We start from the raw sequence: 19,845 nt of genomic DNA, 5'->3' as shown, positions 1-19,845 counted from the left end.
CAACTGAGCCACCCAGGCACCCCAACTTCTACCATTTTCTCTCATTCTTTTCACTAATTCTCTGTTAAGCTGCATCTAATCTCTGTTGAATTCATTCCCTGAAGATTTGCTTTAGTTTCAAATAGCACCATTTTTTTATTTTATGAGGTCCTATTTGTTTTTTTTAAGTGTTCTTGATCATATTTTATAGTATTTTGCCCCCTACTCATATGTTTAGACCCCTCTTTAATTCTTTAAGTATGTTACACATACTTATTTTATATTCTGTATCTGTTAATCCCAAATCTGAAATCTTTTTAAGTTTGGTTCCGTTATCTGTCGTTTCTTACTTCTTGCCCATAGAACCACGTTTCCTTATTTTTTCTGTCTATAACTCTTGACTGTGTGGTTAGAGTCATAAACTTTGTGGGACTTCTCTGAGACCTGGGGAGAAGGTGGTTTCTTCCGGAGACAGCTTACATTCACTTCTGCCCAGTGCCTAGTGGCATTACCAAACCAGAAACCTTTTGATAGTAAATTCTTAGTGTGAAGGTTTCAAACCACCCAAGTAATCTGCACACCCATGTGAAGGCAGACTTACTGTGAAGGAGTCTCAAGGGAAGTTTTCTGTGTGCTTTCCACTCAGTGTCAAGATCTCAGATAAATAATCAGCCTCCAGACCAGCCCAGAGGGCAGTCGTGGCAGATGAGAAGGCAGGCATGCTTGTTGCTCACTCACCCTCACACTAAGGGTGCAGCTTTATTCAGGGGTGTCACACGAGAGTCCCCACCTTGGTGGGTCCTGATCTTTATCTCCTGTTCCCTCTTCTCCACAAGGCCCTGAAAACCAGAGCTCTACTTTACCAGTCTTTAAAAATGCACTCAAAGCCAATGCCAACTTCATGCTCTAAATCACATTTAGAGTCCCTACAATCACTGGGTTTGGACTCTGAATATTCTTACTTTATTAGTCTGCCCAGGCTGCCATAACAAAATATAGCAGACTTAACAAGGAACATCTTTTTTTTCTCACAGTTCTGGATGCTAGAAGTTCACAATCAAGGTGCCAGCAAACTCAGTTTCTGGCAAGGCCTCTTCCTCATTTGTAGATGGCCTCCTTCTCATATGGCCTTTCTTCTGTGTGAATCCAGAGAGAGACTTTCTGTTGTCTTCTGCTCCTCTTATAAGGACACCAATCCCATTGGATTACAGTCCTACCCTTATGACCTCATTTAACCTTAATTACCCCCATAAAGGCTCCACATCCAGATTCCATCACATTGGGGGGTTAGGGTTTCAACATATGAATTTTAGGGATATATGATTCTAATGTTTATAGCACTTACTAATTTATAAAAAGTTTTTTTTTTCCTTTTTAAATTTTACTCCGTGTTTTTAAGTTGTTCGGTCAAGGTGCTTAGGACCACAGTGCTGGGGACAATGGAAACAGATTTCCTCTATGAGGCATTTTATAAAGAAAGATTTTATTTCATCAAACCTTTTGATGATGAACCTAGTCAAAGGGGAAGGATGCTTCAGCCACACGGGGATGGAGGCTGGCCCAGAAGAAGGACTTACTACCACAAAGTTATTAAGTTGTTGATGAGAAGACTCTTTCTTGGGTATTGTTAAAGATACTTAGCTCAGTCTTCTTTTGCACCTGAAGGTGACGTGCAAGAGAAAATGTAGGTAAGGCCTGAGAAGTTTCTGAGAAACAATTTGATTCACCCTCCCCTCCCCTGCCCAGAAGAGCTAGTCTTGGCTGGTGTGTGAGGTCAGTGGCCCCATATCAGTCTCTCCCTCACATGTCCTGCAGGAGGAGGTCACACCAACCTGGGTTCCTGAAAACAGCCTCTCCAAAGGGTATTCCCTCAGAATGAAGCTGTAAAAAAGGATGTTCCTGTCATCTCCATGGGTTCTTTATGAACTTCAGGCAGTGCTGAGCATCCCAGAAAGGCTGAAGGAAGTCCCTTACTGACACCACACGGGAGGAGAGTCAGGGAGCATTGAGGGCAGAAAGACGGGGGTATAAGTGGGGCAACTCAAAATCCAAGACTAAAGAATCAGAACTGCCTTCCTGCAAACATCAGGGGAAATGCACAGTGTGTTTCTGACTTTGTCCACTGACCCACAGGAGAGATACAGGTGTGTCCAAGGACTGCCTGTCCAATCCCCTTTGGAGCATTTCCCACAGCAAAAAGCACAGTCTCTTCAAGTTCACAATATGTCATGAGATGAGGACTTTTTCATTCATTGACTATAGATATGATCTCTGCCTTTGAGGAACAATACATAGGAGAGAAGACAGGCCTATAAATAAAAAGCTAGAGTTTGGGTAAGTGCAGACGGAGGGGTATTCAGTTCGCTATCTTGGAAAATGTTGGAAGGAGCCACTAACTGGAAGGTCAGGAAGTTTTCACAGAGGAGGAGACATTTGAGCAGGATCTTAAAGGATGTGTTGGCTTGGAAATCATTATATGAGAGTAGATGCAGGTGTAAAGGCACTGAGATGTAGAACACCTCTCAGAACTGAAAGTAATTCAGCATGTCTGGATCAAGATGAGGAATGGAAGGTCATAGGATCCAGATTATGGTCAGCCTAGATGCTTGGCAGAGAGGCTTGGGTTTTGTCCTGAAACAGATTTTTAAGGGTACAGGTGTTAGACCCTTGAAAATAACGGTAACAGTTTATATGCTGAGCACTGAGCTAAGCCTTCTGTATAAATGATTTTATTTCATCCTCTTCACAATTAATTAGGTTTTAAGAGACCCACTTGATGGATAAAGAGCGTGAATTGTGGATAGGTTGAAAGGGTAGGAAACTTAGCCATAGTGCATAGCCAGGGAGTGGCATCACCAGGATTTAAACCTGGTCTTTGTGACTCCACTGCCCATACATTTCAGTGGCTGGGCTATGCTGCTGGATGGAACAAGGTCCCAGAGTAAATGGGAGGGTGTAGGACTGACAGCCCTGGGATCAGCCTTGGTAAGGATGGGAGTCCTGCTTTCTTCTGAACAAAAGCAATAGCAGGAAGGTCTGAGTTTTTGAAAGATCACTCTGGCAGCAGTGGAGAGGATTCAAGAGGGATACTGGAGGGAGAGAGACCAGTTAGGAGGCAGAAGCAATTACCCAAGTAAGAGAAATGGGGACACCAACCAAAGGCTTTGGAAACATGGAGAGGGAGACAGGTTTAAGAGAAATGTAGGGAATGGAATGGGACCTGGTGGCTGACTGGCTGTGAGGATCAGGAGAGAAAGAGGGTCTTACTCAACAATGTATCCCAAGTGACCAGCACAGTGCCTGGCACATAATGATCACCCAGCAAACATTGACTCAATGGACAGATGAATAATGACTTGATACTTTCCGACTTGGCCCAATGGGAGTCTTTAAAAGAAAATGAAACAGGAAGAAGTGTTTTCAGTGGTCAGGATGGAAACGGTGCATTTGAAGTGCCTGTGCTTCATCTAGTGACATTTGGATACACTGGTTGGACACTGGGTCAGTCTGGGTGAGATTTGGGTGTTACTTCATCAGCACATGGGTGAGAATAGAAGCCTAAGGAATAGACAACACTTCCTGGAGAGAGTGAAGAGAATAGGAAGATTCTGAATGGATCTGGGAACACCATCCTTATAGATGAAAGAAATACAGTGCAAGACACAGGAAGAGCAGTGTAAGGTAGGAGAATCACACCACAGAGGGAGGAAGGGTTTCCAACCAGAATATGTCTGACAGTGGTGGTGATGAACAAGTCTTGTTGGGGAAAGCGCTGGAAAGAGACTGTTGCCTTTGGACTTGGAAGAGGACCTTTCAGTGAAGCTTTGGGGACAGGAACAGCTGTGGGGCAGGGAGTGAATGGGTGGGAGGGGAGGCTCTAGGGACAAGGAGCCTAGATAGCTCTTTGATAAGTTTCAAGGTGACATAAAGGAAGGAGAAAGAGCATGAGAGGGAAGGAGCGTGGACAGAAAGTTTGGGGCTGCTCAGAGTGTTGGTTTGTTTAGGACGTTAGAAACTAGAGTATGTTTGTAGGCTGAGCGCAGAGCAGGCAAAGAGGAAGAGAGTGAAGATGTACAAGTATCTGAAGTAAGTGAGAGGCACATAGGACTGAGACGACAGGGTCTCCCTTGCAAGGAGCAGGTGAAGAAGGATGGTGTTAGGAGAGGCTGAGGTTTGCCTGCAAGTGAGCAGAGCGGGACACATGTCCCTGCCTCTCCTTATGGTCATGAGATGATTATTCATCCCAGGCACCTGGGTATCCGTGGATGTGAGGACTCTTCCTGGAATTCCATTCCCCTTCTAGAACCTTTGCTGGCTGAGCTTAAGAGGGAGGAATGTTCCAGTAACTAGGACTCCCCTCCCCCCACTGCCCTCAGGAGCCATAAAAAGGTCCAAAGAGAAATAAAATGCTCTGGTGTGGAAATTGCCAAGAACCTATGTCAAGACACCAGCATTGATGGAGCACCTATGGGCAGAACACGAGCTCTGCACCGTGGGGACAAGAGCTTACAGTCTTATTGGGACGGTGGGTGAATGGTAGGTCTGTACTCAGTAAACTAAGAATAAAACAATTACAAATACCCAGTCCATCTTCCTGGAAGCTTAGCATATTCAAGGAGAAGAGACAAGGCTCAGAGCAAGTGATGCTGGCCTATTCCAAATGGCTCCACATTCTCCCTTTGATTGAGATATCCTTGAGAAATGTCAGCCCCACCTTGGCCACGTGGGCTATCTTGGTCCTTAGAGTCATTCTGCCCATAATAATATTCCCAAACTTTGGTTAATCATCAAAAATACCCAGAGAAGTATTTTGAGGCACAAATTCCAGAGCTCTTTGAAGATATGATTCAGTGGATCTGGGATGGATGCCTGGAACCTGTACCTTTAAAGGGTGCCCCTGAGGCTCTGACCAGCCAACCTTATGGATAAACAACCACCCCCTTGCCTTGCAGCAAAGCGCACAGGGCCCACCCGTCCCTCCGTCCTTCCACTCAGGCAACCCTGGCTTCAGCCGCACTGAACTCCTAGTTTGTAGACATACCTGGCCCTTTAAGACCTCTGTCCGGGCACATCCTATCTCAGTGTGCCTTCCTTTCCCCTCCAAATTTCTGTCCCCCTTTGAGACACGGCCCAAATACCCCCTCTTCTGAGAAGCCCTCCTCGCTCCAACCAAATCTTTGTTCTACTTCGGTTCCTATAGCATTTTATCAGCACCTGTCGTCTGTGTGGGTATCATGTCGTGCTATGTTTAGAATCTCCTTCTCCCATAGCCCATGAGTGCCCTGAAAGCAGGGATGGCATTTTGTTGAGTCCCTCTTCAGTCAGCGTGGGTGCTTGGCACAAAGGAGGAGCTCAGCAGATGTTTGAATGCGCAAAGAACTGACGGAGAAGACCTGTCTCTGGGTCAGGTATCTCTCAGGTACAGCCCTGCCACGTGAAGCCTGGGGGCCTCCTGTCAGGACCTCTCAGTTGGGCCTCCCAGAAGACATACCGATGCCATTTTTTCAGTCAAAACTGAAGCCCAGACCCGTGTCGGTGCCCCCTACCTGCACACATCTACCTTTCTTCTGAAGCTCCTCGGTGTGAACTCAAGACATGATCTGATTTGCACGTGAACCTCGCTGGATGTGAGCCCGAGAGTCAAGCCACGTTCGCTAGAGAGGAAGTAAAAGCAAGGCAGGGGAGACAGAGAAAGGTGGAAGGAGGAGGGCGGTGGGCCAAGGAAAGGAGAGGGAAAGGAAAGCTCCTGTTATGAACCTCAAAGCCAAAGATACCAGCCTTTTGATGATTGTTCCTTGGGGATTACCAGTATCACTCCCCCTTTGTAGACCTGCAGAACTGAGAAATCACGCCCCAGGCAAATGATCACTTGCTGGTGCAGATGTCAGGAGCACATTTGTTGGCCCATTTGTTCACTCACTTGTGAACATTCAGCAAACATGTACTCATGCCCTGTCCGTGATGGGCCCCGTGTGAGAGGCTGGCTGGCTACCAGAAGGGTCTCCCCCAAGTCCCCCAAGCCCATTCCTGGAGTGGGACCCTTTAATGACTTCCTGCAAAACCTGCTAAACCTGATTCTGTGCCTCTTACCCTTGTCCTCACTGTACGTCACCTCTTGGTGTTCCTTTCTTCCTTGACCTGACTGTGGCCTTGGTGTCCCCCCACCCCCTCCTCTGTTCTTCAAGGCAGGCCCTGCTCTTCCACTGTCCAGGACTTTCTGTGGCCCTTATATGTGCCCCATCCCCATGCGTCCGCAGTGCCAGCACCCGTCACACCGCGTGGTGTTTTCCACATGCTCCCGTGTCTCCTCTTCGAGACTGAGGTCTCTCAGGACAGTGGCCACGTTTCGCTTGCCTGCAGCTGCCTCTCCAAAGCAGAGCACTTGGCAAATGCATTTTAACGGTTGAATGAATAAGTGAATAAATGAATTCATCAGTCAGTGAGTGGATGAGCCCATGAATGGATGAAAGGCTTTGCTACTCTCAGAGCCTCGAGAATTCAACCTGAGTTAGTGACCAAAGTTCCGGAACTTCTGAAAGTTCTTAGTTTCTGCCCCTGGGCTTTCTTTCCCAGCCTCCGCCAAAGCCTCAAGGGTACTGGCGGCCGCTCCCCTTCAACTCCCAGGGTTACGGTCAGCCTTCCCACTGGCCTGCCTTCCTCCCCAACCCCAAGAGCCACCTGTCCAGCCCTGATCTGGGCCCTCAGCAAGACCCGGCCAGGAATCACCATGCAGGCTGTGCCCAGGAAAAGGGATTCCCTCCCTTTCATGGAACTAGTGGTCAAACTGACAGCAGCATTAGTAAACCGAGGCTGCAGGGGGTTGGGGGGGGGGGCGCGGTCAGCCCTCAGGGGCTCAGAGAAGTGCTCTGAGGCAGAATTGGGGAAGTAGGACTGGAGCAGACCATGGTGGAAGGGAGCTCTAATGAGCTGGGAAGGGGCAGACAATGCCATTTAAGCCTCGGATTTCCTTGCCAAGATGCTGAGCTTAATCCTGGGGATCAAGAGTTGGCACACTTTTCCATGGTGATGAAGCCTTTCTTCAGAACCTGTAGCCAGTAGGTTGTGATTGGCTCTGAACTGGAGAAAATGCCTCCACAGAAGCTTCAGCAAAACAGTTTATTCCCTCATATAGACCAGAGGCCCAGAAGTGAAGAGTCCAGGGCTGGTTTCATATTTCATTCAGGTCTCAAGCACCTTCTGTTTTTCCCTCTGCCGTTCTCTGTGTGCGGGCTCTTGTCCTCATGATCAAAGAAGGCTGTTCCACCTGGGTCCTCACATCTGTATTCTGGGAAAGCAAGGAGAAAGGTGGGGAAATGCCCTGAGGGCTCTTCAGCTCCTGTCTCATTGCCCAGAATCCTGTTGCTTAGCCATCCTTAGCTCTGAGGTTAGCTAGGTTCGTTGCTGCACTCCACACTCAGAGTTCTGTTAGGTACGGGTAAACGGAGGGAGAGACATTGAGTAAGCCACAGTCGATGTCTATCACAGAATCCCCAAACATGAACTAGATCAAAAGGAACTGCTTTGGTTGGAGGAGGGCTCTGCCCACTGTGGCTCCCTCTCCACCTGTGTTGGTGGCCAGGGAAGTACCTTCATGGAACCTTACAGTGCCTGGGAAGTCAACTTGAAAAACCTTGCTCTAGGCCCAGCACACTTTTTCTATAAAGAGCCAGATGATAAATATTTTAGGCTTCGAGGACCACGTGAAGTTTCTGTTGCACATTCTTCTTTGTAATGGCTTATTTATTTGTTAAATATTTTAAAATGTAAGAGCACTTCTTAGCTCAAGGGACCATACGAAAACAGTCCACAGGCCGATTTGGCCCAAGGACCATAGTCATCCAGCCCCTACTCTAAGGGATCCTGGGGCACAGAGCTTTGGGTACAGAGTGAAGGAAGGCAGCAGAGGCAGGGAGTCCAGCAGGGAGGCTGTTACAAAAATTCACTCCTTGGACAAAACTGTCTCAGGCTGGGTCTCTTGGATTCCAGCTTTCAAAAAAAAAAAAAAAAAAAAAAATGCCTGTGAGCTGTCAGATCCCTGCAGCCTTACTGAGGCACTGGGCACAGGCTGGCAGGCCTGGGGATCCCTGCCCTTTGGGAGGCCCTGGGCAGTATTCAGGAAGCAAAGACTGGGGCTCCTGGGTGGCTCAGTAGGTTAAGCATCTGACTTCGGCTCAAGTCATGATTTCAGGGTTTGTTTGAGTCCCGCATCAGGTGATCAGGGTTTGTGAGTTTGAGTCCCGCACTGGGTGAGTTTGAGCCCCGCTTCGGGTAAGCCCTGCTTCTCTCTCCCTCCTTCTGTCTCTCTTGGGATTCCCAATCTCTCTCTCTCTCTCTCTCTCTCTCTCTCTCTCTCAAAAAATTAATAAATAAAATAAAAAATAAAAGTAATGTTTAAAAAAAGGGAAGCAAGGATTATCCTCCAGAACCCAGGTTGCACATTGCACATGGCCTTACTCCCATCCCCCACTGTTCCCCCGGAAGGCAGCTGTGTGCTGAGGTGATAGTCTCCAGACTCCTCCCCCTTCCCACCACTCCAGGGCCCCGTACCAGCCTCCTGGCAGGTCTCCCTGCCTCCAGCCCTCCCTTCATGCTGAGTTACAGCTTCCCCTCATGTTCACCATCAAGTCCAGACCACCCGCTCTGGCCTGCCAGGCAAAAGCCAACTGCAGACCCCACCAGGCTGCTCTCACCCCTCACCCCTGCCCTGCCTTGACTGCCTTCCCTGCTCTTCCTTCTTAGTTCACTATTCACAGTTTCTACTGGACAGAGAGCACACCCTTCTCCACCCTGTGGGGCCCAGCACACCTCCCTCCTCGGGCAGCCCCCTGTCATTTTCCCCTTCACTGCCATCCCCAGCCATCACCATCCTCACCGTGCTCTCAGCATTTGGGGTTCTGCTTCTAACCTGCCAGGCAGGCGAGGTAACACTTGGGAAGCAGCTAGCTCGGTGCTTGGCACATGGCAGGTGCTCAGTCACTCTGTGCTAGATGATGGGTTCATCTACTCATAATGGGCGCAAATTGGGTGTCTGAGCTGTATACAAATATGCCTCTTTGATCACGCCTGTTTCACGTGCTGCCACTCTCCTGTCTCGGGAAGACACTTTGCGAATGTGATTGATGTGCGTGTCAGTTAATGAGTCATTATAGGATCTCATCTTTAAACAAAGGCCAAAGAGAGGAGGGAAAAAAATGAAAGCATCAGTACGTTGTGCACTGGGGGCCTGTCCCAAAACTGCAATGTTATGTCTGTTGTACGGTCTACTCGGTGTAATTATCTCCTGCGTTAGGGTCAGATGCTCTAAAATGCAGTTCACATCCATGGCTGCTCTAACCAGTGATGGGAATCATTTTATGGCTCTGGGTTCTGGCCTTCCAAGCAGTAGTTTCCCATTATAGACATAATAATCATACCCTGGCTTTTTTGGAGGTGGCTTGGTGAGCCAGTGTCCTCTGCCCCAGGGCTGGCTGCAAGGGGGTGATGGTGGCAAGAATGTGCATCCAGGGCCATTATTCCCTGCAGAGGCCAGGCCCCTCCTCCTGCAAAAGGCACTGCCAGCCTTAGCAGGATTTTGTGTGCCCAAGCGTTTGCCATGCTGCTGGGATTCAGCAAAAGAGCTTAGGGAGGGTTTGAAAGGGTAAGTCATGGTCCCTACCCAGTGGACCTAAGGCCTCACTGGGGCTGCTGTGAGGCAGCAAGCGGCAAAGAGCCTGGCCTCTGGTGGCCTGGTGAGTCCCAGTTCTACCACTTGGCCGTGTGATCTTAGGCAAGTCGCCTAACATCTCTGTGCCATTTGTAAACTGGAGGTATTCATAGCAGCTACTGTTGTGAGTCGATGTGAATTGATGCATCTAAACTGCTCAGAGCAGAGTTGAGCATGCTGTAGGGTCAGTGCTTGTAGTGAAGAACTCTCGTTACGAAAAGATGATCAAAAACTGTGATTAGGTGTCTCAAAGAATCTCCTAGACCAGGGGTCAGCAAGCTAGCATTGCTTTTTTTTGTAAATCAGGTTTTACTGGAGCACAGTCATACCCATTCACGTATATATTATCTATGGCTGCATTCGTGCTACAACAGCAGAGGTGGGTAGTTGCAACAGACATCATATGCTTAAATATTTACTCTCTGGCCCTTTACAGAAACAGTTTGCCAGCTTTTATTCCACATGGTAACTTGTATGGGGGACTGGGAGCCTAGCAATCTGTCCTTGCTGGAGAACTGGGAAGGGTTTGGAAAATGTTCTCTGATTTAGCACTGTCTGAGCCCCTGGCACGTGCCTGGCACATGTAGTGGAGGAGCAGGTAAACAGATCAGTGCCAGTACAGCAGGTAAGTGCTGACACAGAGGTGAGGAAGGGTATCCGAGCACTTGGAGAAGACGGGTCTCAGGGAAGAGACATTGCTAGGGGAGCCCATGGGGAAGGAGGTGTCTGTACAAACCAGAGTCGCCAATGCCCAGATCCCAGCAGATTCCCAGGTCTCCTTCATGTGTGTCTGGCTGGGAAATGGTGACATTCTTATAGGACAGGACCAGGGAGGGTGAGAAAGGAAGGAGTTTCCAGCCTGAGCGGATGGTCCCCCAATGATGCCATTGGCCATCAGGGAGCATGGCGGGGGGGGCGATCTTGCCTGTCAGTGGGAAAACCAGAGAGGCTAAGGCATCCCCACTCAACTGTTGACAGTTACCTGCTGTCCCCTCTTTCCTAACGCACCCCAGCCGCTGCCTGCTGCAGGCACATATACCCTCCTCACACACACACTGCCACAGCTCAGACTCTCCTGGGTTTCCCACCAGCCCTCAGTGCTGTTGCTGCTAAAACAAAAATGACACGTCATACCTTTCCTCAAAAATCGTCCATCATTTCCCCTTGCCTTTAGGACAAAGCCCAAATCCTTAGCATGACAGACAGCCTTTCCTAATCTGGTCCTCCCACTTCCTCCCATCACCAGCCTCCACTTCCATCTGCATTAAACCACTGTCAGGAGTCTCTAGACCTTTGCCCGTTCACCTGCTCCTCCCTCCGCCTGGATGGCTTCCCCTTCCTCATCCATTTAGGTAACTCGGGTTCATCTCCTGAACTCAGCCTGGGCTTCATTTCCTTTGGGAAGCCTTCCTTCCAGCCAGTGGCACTCATCTCCTCTGCCATCTTGTTCTGTGCTCGAGGGTGTACTTATAACAGAGATGCTCCCCACTGTGAACACCATGCCCCATGCAGAGGGGCCCTCAGAAATGGTGGCCAGGCTGATGAATCAGTGCAGCAGCAGCTGGCCTCTGAGATCCCTGAAGGCACCCGGGGGTGAGGCTGTGCAAGTCCCCTAGCAGTTTGTGGGTTTGCACAGAGGACACCTGCACAACAAGGAAAAACCATCCATGAGAATTCTCTACTCCTTGGGTCATAGAATAGAACACAAAGAACACCTCCAGCCTCCCCACTGGGAGGGGAAAGTCTTCATCAGATTGGAACCACAGATGAATGGATAAAGAAGATGTGGAGTGTACACACACACACACACACACACACACACACACACACACACACAATGGAATATTACTCAGCCATAAAAAAGAATGAAATCTTACCATTTTCTACAACATGGATGGGGCAAGAGAATATAATACTAAGTGAAATAAGTCTGTCAGAGAAAGACAAATACCATATGATTTCACCCATACGTGGAATTTAAGAAACAAAACAAATGATCATAAGCAGGGAAAAAAGAGAGACAAACCAAGAAATGGACTCAAGTATAGAGAGCAAACTGATGGTTACCAGAGGGGAGGAGGAGATGGGGGAGGGTGATGGAGGTTAGGGAGCGCACTTGTCGTGATGAGCACCAGGTGTTGTGTGGAAATGTTGAATCACTATATTGTACACCTGCAAGTAATATTACACTGTAGGCTAACTAGCTGCAATTTAAATAAAACCTTTAAAAAAATGAAACCCATAAAAAGAGGCCCAGATTAGCCATTAGGAGTGGTGCCTCTCTGTGTCCTGTCTTCATGAATGGCACCACCAGCCACCTGTTCGGAGACCCACAAGTCATCCAGAATCCCGTCCCCTCCCTTGGTCCCCACCCATCCAGTCACAAAGCCCTAAATATTGCCAGGCCCTGTCTCTCGTTTCCAGCCGCGCCCCCCCCCCCACGCCACTTCCATCACTCACCTAGTTGAGTACAAATGCCTAGAACCATCCTCACCACTCTGGCCTCACTCCCACCACATCTGTTTCCACATGAGCAGCCAGATGGATGTTTTTCTCAAACGCCCATGTGCCCCTGCCACCCACTGTTTAAAACTTTTCTACCACCTCTCCCTCAGGATAAACTCCAACTCTTTGGATCAGGGGAGATTATAAGACCCTTTGGACTTAGCTCCAGGCAAAATTCTCAAGTTCTGGACCTTCTTGAGTCACCTCCTTGCACTGAACCTCCAACCACATCGTCCCCCATAGTGAAACAGCTAGCAGGTGTGCTTAGTGTGTGGACCTTCCATCAACAGACAGTGAACACTTGTTCTAGAATGTCCCATCTCTGCCACAGCTCAGGCCCTGTGCCTCTGGCTCCTCGGAATGGTCCTTCCCTCTCCCAGCATCCTCCTGCAGCCTGACCGTTGTCTTTAGGCTTCAAAACCCTCAGCACTACTACGGACCATCTTCCTCCTACCCCCGGTGCAGGCTCTGTGAGCCACAGGCCCCTCACCAGGACACCTATCAACCAGCATGGCAATTCTCAGTGTACTTTCTGTCTCCCCTGCTCACCATGGCAGGGACCATGCTCACTGCTGAAACCCCACCTCCTAGACCTGGCATATGCTGTGTGTTTAGTAAATATTGTCGAAGGCAGGACTGGAACAGGAGAGAACATTGTTGAAACCTCCTTCCTGGAACATTCATTTATTCAACAAATAAAAGAGGGTGGAGCAAAGCAGGAAGAAGAGAGGCTAAGAGAAAGTTCTGCCCCCCAGATCCCTGGGGGCTAGATAGCTGAGATGCCACATGTGGCCTGAAAAATTGACACCAAGTCCAGGGGATTTCTGTGCCTTAAAGCATGAAGAAAGAATCTAATCTTCTCACAGGCAGCCAGATGTGCCTGATGTTCCCATAACAGTCCCCAGAATTGGCCAGATGTGCTGTGAACATCTTTGGGAAACATCAGGGGACTCTAGAGACTATAGCCTGGAAAAAAATAGCTCATGCTCCAAGAGGTGGCATGGAAATGCTCAGTTTGGATCAAGGGTTATGTGGGGAGGTGTCGCAGGGACTCTGGGCATCGGGACCCAAGGAGGGAACTTCTCACTGTCCTCACAGCTGTACGCGTGTCTCTTGGCAGCCCCTACCTGCCCCCTAACCCCATGCTCCCTCCCCAGGTGATCAAGCTGGCCTTTGAGGACTTCGACTTGGAAAGGGGCTACGACACCCTGACGGTGGGGGACGGCGGGCAGGACGGGGATCAGAAAACTGTCCTCTACGTGTGAGTGAAGTGGGGCTGTGGTCGGGAGGGTGGGAGCACATGCCCCTGGCATGGGGGTGGTGGAATGATGCATCATGTCCTTTCTGGTCCCCGGGCCACACCGTGTCAAGGACAGGGGTCCTGCTGTGCTGCTGGTTTCAGCCCCTCTGTTCCAGAGCACTGGCCAAATTCTCACAGGAAGAGAGTATAGAATGAACCATTTCTCAGGGAGCAGGGAGAGTCAGGGCTTTGTGTGCACGCCTGGAGCATTCCACATGATGGTCTGCTTCTGTGTAGACCCTGCTTCTGCCATCCTCCAGCTTCTTCTCAAGGCCATGTCCATTTATGGCAGTCTGACTTCAGACAGAGACAGGGGAAGTGTTTTGCTAACCTCCCGCATGCTAAGAACTATCTGGGAAATGGATGGTTTCAGGGATCTGGGACCACATACACATGATGACCACATTTCCTGAGCAACGAAAGGCTAGTGTCATGTGGTCTAGTCAAGGGAGAGGGTAATATCTCACTGTCCTGGGATTCCATTGTGTTGGGTCTTGCATCTGGTGAGGAGCATTAACTCCTCTTTTGCCCACCACCACTAGCCTGACATAAACATAGGAAAACACTCCTGTTGGTGCATGTGGCCCAGCACAGACAGCCTGATCTTGCTCCTCTCCCCTGCCCAGATGGCAGGGAGAGGAGGGAGGAGGGTTTCATGTACACCAAACATCCGCCGTGTGCCCAGGTACTGGGAAGGGAAACTTCACATCCAATATCTCATTTAATTTGTGTTATTATCCCCATTTAACAGGTAGGGAAACTGAGACCCAAAGGTTACAAAGCTAGTTGGAGGCAGAACCAGCACTTGAGTTCATGCCTTTTGTTTGATTTTAGCTGAGGAGAGCATCCCATGCCATACCCCTTCCCGACCAGGCTAACACCCTCTGCTTTTAATGCTGAAGGAGAAATGGCTATTCAGTAATAGCTTCCCTGTCCAGGAGCTGTTCTGTTCTGGGCCCTTCCCACACCTGCCAGAGAAGATCCTGTCAGGACAGTTAAATGACTCATGACATTACCCTCTGAATCAGGTGACATGGCTGGGACTTGGAATCTCTTAGGAGAAAGAAATGGAATGTGAGCCTGAAGGACATCCCCTCCCCCCTGCCTACTCCACTGTATTCATCAGGGTTCTCCAGAGAAACAGAACCAATAGGATGTACACAGAGAGCAAGGGATTTATTTTAAGGAATCGGCTCACATGATAATGGAGACTGACAAGCCCCAAGATCTGCAGGGTGAGTCGGCAAGCTGGAGACCCAGGAGAGCTGTTGATGTAGTTTTAGTGCAAAGGCCAGCGGCTCTAGACCCAGGAAGAGCTAATGTTTTTATTCAGGTCCAAGGCAGGATGGATGGATGGATGGATGGATGGATGGATGGACGGACGGACGGACAGACAGACAGACAGATAAGCAAGCAAGCATTGTCCCAGCTGGAAGTCTGGCAGGCAAAAAGGGTTCTTTTTGTTCAATGTAGGACTTCAACTGACTGGATGAGACCCACGCATACTGAGAGGGGGAATCTGCTCTATTCAGTCTACCAATTTAAATGTTAATGTCATCCAAAGGCACCTTCACAGAAACAGTCAGAACAATGTTCGGCCAGCTATCTGGGTACTCTTTGGCCCAGTAAAATTGAACCACAAAACTAGCCATCATACCCCCTTCCTTCTGTTGGTGGATCCTCATCACTCATCTGCCCTGTATGTTACATCAGTTCAGTGTGCCCAGAAGGCCAGGAAACCAGTTCTGTCTCCTCCAAAGACAAAATCCCAGTGTACTTTGTCATAGAGAGAACCTTCCAAACAGCAGAGCTGAAAAGATTCTTAATGATCATACAACCCAAACCCCTTATTTAACATGAAATAAAAAAGCCCAGAGTGGCTCAACCACTTGCCCAGGGCCCCACAGCAAATGAATGGCAGATCCAGGGTTTACATGCAGGTCTCTGGACCTATGTAGTTTGGGTGAGTTCCCAATAAGTTCTGTAACAGCCCAGGGGCTCTGCCCTCACACTCCTGTCTCTTTAGGCCAATGTCAATCTCAAACCTCAGGGAAACACACAAAATGGTTGGACTCCTTTGTTGTCATAGTTGGGTCAAACAGACTCTGCCACCCTAGAGTCAGGAGCCAGCCCTGGCTTGGCCTCAGTCCTTACTACAGAATGCCAGCACCCTAACCCAGTGATGTCACATGGGCCAGGCTGGTGTACCCCAGGTATAGCTCCACCCCTATGGCACTCATGCTGCAATCATCATCCCTGCAGCCAACTCAATGGCCCTCCAAGCTTTGAGACCCCAGAATGGAGCAGAGATTAAGACCCATTGATCCAATCACACCATCTACAACCAACTCCCAATCTGTGCTGGTGATCTGTCTGGTCTCAGCAGCAAGAGGATGGTTCCTTATGGAAACCCCAGCCTATGCACGGGACTCTGGCTCTACCGCTCTCCATCAGGCTGACCTTGGTAAAGCCACTGTCCATTCTACACCCTGGTCTCATCTGTACAATGGGGATAATGCAACCCCTCCCTCCCTGGCCTACTGGGGTCATTTAATAAGATAATAGATGGAAAATTGTCTTGTTTGGATAGGTTTTGGTAAATGTGAGTTGAATCAGAATCTTCCCCATGCTTAAACTCTGTTCTTCAGAAAGAATGTGGCCCCCGAGTGACAGTTGCACTTTAAGACTTGCTTCATATATAGAATGGAAAGAGATGTCTCATTCAAAGGAATGGCTGGGTTCTGACTGTAGCAATGGGTTTCTGTCTGTGTCTTTTCTGCAGTACAGTTCACATGAGAGATCGAAGGTGGCAGGATTGTAGACACCCCTTCATTAGATCTGACTACAGCTATTCTGTCCCCTGAGAAAGCAAGGACACAGATCACCCTCCTGAGCCCAGGGGCTAAATCCAAGCCCCACCTGTGGCTGAAGGGGAGAGGTGGTGAGTCTTCCCGCCCCTGGAGCACATGCTCTGGGCTCCAGAGTCAAATAGTGTGGGGCCAGGGATTTGCCTGAGTGGCCAGGGCTTCTAGTCATTCAGTGGGGTGCCATGGTGGGGTGCATGCCTCTAAATCTCTCTCTCCTGACAGCCTGACAGGTACGTCGGTCCCAGATCTCATTGTCAGCACCAACCATCAAATGTGGCTCCTCTTCCAGACCGATGGCAGTGGCAGCTCCCTGGGATTCAAGGCTTCTTACGAAGGTAACTGCTCTTGAGGAACCAGTACACTCACTGTAGGATCAGACTTGGGGTCTGGATGTGGAATCAGCAAGCCCTGGGTTCGCATCCTGGTTCTGCCCCGCTCTAGCTTCCTGTCTCCTTAGGCACGTTATCCGACTTCTCTGAGCCTCACCTCCTTCATGCAGTGGGTCCCCGGACTGTTTTGAGGATTATCTGGGATAAAGCACGTGAAGCACAGACCACACAGCACCAGACGCATACGTTAGTTTCATCCACAATTCATACCTGGCTTGTGTAGACCTTTAAAAGACCCCATAAATTTTTGGAGCCTTGCTTATTTTTTTATCTTTAGACTGGATGAAGTAGCTTCCCAAGCTCCCATATATGGGTCACAGTGATGAGTAACTGCGCACAGGACTGGGGACACACACACCATTGGTGGCCTGAGGAGGGTACAAATGCAGATCAACTGAATCTACTGAGAATCAGCATTAAGGGAACAGCAAACCCTGGGCCCAGGAGAGACCACCACCATCAGCCTTATGTGCGCCTCCAGACTTCCTATTGATGATGACTGCCAATGCCGATCCTCACAGAAAGGGGGGCAGAGGCCAGCCCCCTGGGCATTTGGTCACATTTCTTTGGTGGCAGAGCCTAGCCCAGCACTAGGGGATCCGAGCCCCTGCAAGGAGTCCACACTCTAGTAGTGAGAGGAAAAAACTCACGAGCTGTCACTGAAGCAAGATACCTGTGGCAAACAGCCAGTGGGAGCACAGAGAAAGAGGCATTCATCCTTTGTGTGGCATCAGGAAAGGCTCTATCAAGAAAGTGAGCCTTGAGTCTTGAAAATGACTCGGTGGCTATCAGAGAGACAGGGCAAGGGATAAGGGAGAGAAGGTATTTACCCACCCCCATCCAGAGACCTGATCAATCTACATGAGATGAGTTGGGGGAGAAACTCCTGGAGACTCTTCTTCTGCTCAGTGTGTCCCAGGGACCAGGGACCAGGACTTCTTCCTGTACCAGGACCTGTGCTCTGTCTCCAGATTGGGTACACAGGAGGTGTGTTAGTTTCCTACAACCACTCTGGAGAAGGCCCACGAACTGGGGGGCTTAAAAGAACAGAAATGTTTTCTCTCCCTGTTCTGGAGGCCAGGACAGTGAAGGTACTGTTGTAAGAATGGGAAGCACATGTCGAGGTGACACAGAACAGCAGACAGAGAACACCTACAGGGTGACGGGTGCTGGTGGGTCCACATCCTGGTTCTCCCACTTTCTAGCTCCATGGCAGGTCAGGGGGCCTCTCTGGCACTCTGTTTCTTCACCTGTGACATGGATGTAATAATATGCCCTAGGACACAGGGCTTCTGCAAACAGTAAGTTTGATAAAGGATGTGAAAATAAGAATTGCACAGCAATTATGAGTGACTAGTGAGTGAGGACACAGGTAGTTAAACCAGTGTCTCTTTGGGTACCAGAGTTACATGCAGCTCTGGGGGGGCAGCGGAGGGAAGTCAGGAGACGCTAATTCAGGCCTCTCTGACACTCAACCCCTTGGAAAATGGGAATGGATTTGGACTCATAGTTTTCCCCCATTTCTGAAATTCTGTGCATGTTCAGCACTGAATGTTTCCAGAAGTGGGGAGAAGTGATCCTGTGCCACCCACGAGCCCTTAATCTGTCCATATTTTATCAATGGCATGGATAAGACATGAATAGCATGAGCCGGAAAGGGACGACAGTATAGGAATCAGCAAACAAGGTGCAGGAAGACCTCGATGGGTCGGAGCAGTTGCCCAAGTTACCAGGATCAGATGCAGTGGGAATAAATACCATGTCCTCTGTTAAGGTTCGGAAACTTAGTGCCTGGAATTTACCTCAGGGAGTTAGTTGTGCTTTATTCTGTTCTGCCCAGGCACCGAGAATTGGGCTTAATTGTGGGGACAGGTAGGGAGAGGGCTGAAGTCAAGCCCAGTGACAAAGGTTAACGGCCCCCTGAAAGTATATTTGGGAGAAGAGTGGACTCAGGAGAACTGAGAGCTGCATCTAAATATTTGAAGGGTTGCCACGTGGGAAAGAGGAATTAGCTTTGTTTGGTGTGGTTTCAACCAGAAAAGAAAGGGACAGAACATTGAATGCCCTGTTATGTGTCAGGAGGTTTGTGCTAATTTTCTCAAGGTTTTCAAGCAGCGGTGTGCAAAGACTTAGGGTACCCTCAGGGACCACCAGGGTCGGGGAGGGGGTGCCTAGCAGGGAGGGTTCTGCCGCTGCCTCCACGTCTTCTCCATCCTTCTGTTCCTTCTAAGCCATCTTTTACGAGGGGATTTGTGGCTAAACACCAGTTTGAGAAACTCTGCTTCATCTCGCTCATTGTGACAGCTAGTGGACGGCTGCTCTTTTGTGCACGAGGAACCTGAAACTCAGAAGGGTGGAGTGACCTGCCCGGGGTCACACCAAGTCTGGGACCTGGAAGAGCCGAGATTCGATTCTATGTCTCTGGCTTCAAAGCCCACGATTTCCCCCTCTACCAGCGGTCTCCAAAGGGACAGAATTTCAATCCCTTATAAAATCTTTATGGAAGCCAAAGCTTTGCCCTGGTCACATGGGCCATAGAGCATGAGCTGGGCTCCTCATTACTGATGGTCAGGGTTTTGTTTGTGAGGTCATGTGTCCTCCCGCCCAGCCTGGACTGGTGATCCTGTCACGTGAGCAGCACGCAGCTGGGTGCTGAGACTGCAGCAGCAAGCCGCCTGGGCCAGAACAGAAAACCAAAGCCTTCTCAAAACTGTCCTGCCTGCTAGTCACAGACTAGGGATCAGCAGGACCTCTCCTTGACCCCTGGCAAATCAGGAAGATAGTCTGGGCGTTTATGTACATGGCCAACCCACCGGGGCCACATGGGCTCTGCTCACAGAGGCAGCCGGTTCTGTGAAGAGGGAACAGGCTCGGAAGTGGGCCAGACCTGGTGAATCCTGGCTGGTCTCCGCTGTGGGACTGGCCGAGTCATAGGATCTGTCTGAGCCTCAGTTTCGCACTCAGGAAATGGAGATGATAATGGTGACCATAGAGCCTTGTGATGAGAGTGAAATGGGGTCACAGAGAGCTCCTTGCACAGTGCCTGGCGCAGAGAGGCGCCTTCCCCTGGGCTGCTAACGTTCCCCTGCACCCATGCCTTCC

The 19,845-nt window shown here is 49.5% G+C and overlaps 1 protein-coding gene across 1 annotated transcript in view; it reads left to right on the top strand.

The window, feature by feature from the left end:
- Positions 1-19,845, top strand: part of CSMD2 (CUB and Sushi multiple domains 2) — a 553,689-nt gene that overhangs the window by 260,197 nt on the left and 273,647 nt on the right. The window contains exons 11-12 of the mRNA XM_040455784.1: positions 13,345-13,448; positions 16,577-16,689. Of these exons, the coding sequence (XP_040311718.1) occupies positions 13,345-13,448; positions 16,577-16,689 (217 nt within the window). The remainder of the gene's footprint in view (positions 1-13,344; positions 13,449-16,576; positions 16,690-19,845) is intronic.

This window comes from Herpailurus yagouaroundi, unplaced genomic scaffold (genome assembly GCF_014898765.1).
Source record: "Herpailurus yagouaroundi ecotype Mexico unplaced genomic scaffold, PumYag 77, whole genome shotgun sequence".
NCBI classification, from domain to species: domain Eukaryota; kingdom Metazoa; phylum Chordata; class Mammalia; order Carnivora; family Felidae; genus Herpailurus; species Herpailurus yagouaroundi.
This window is presented reverse-complemented; position numbering and strand designations above follow the sequence as displayed.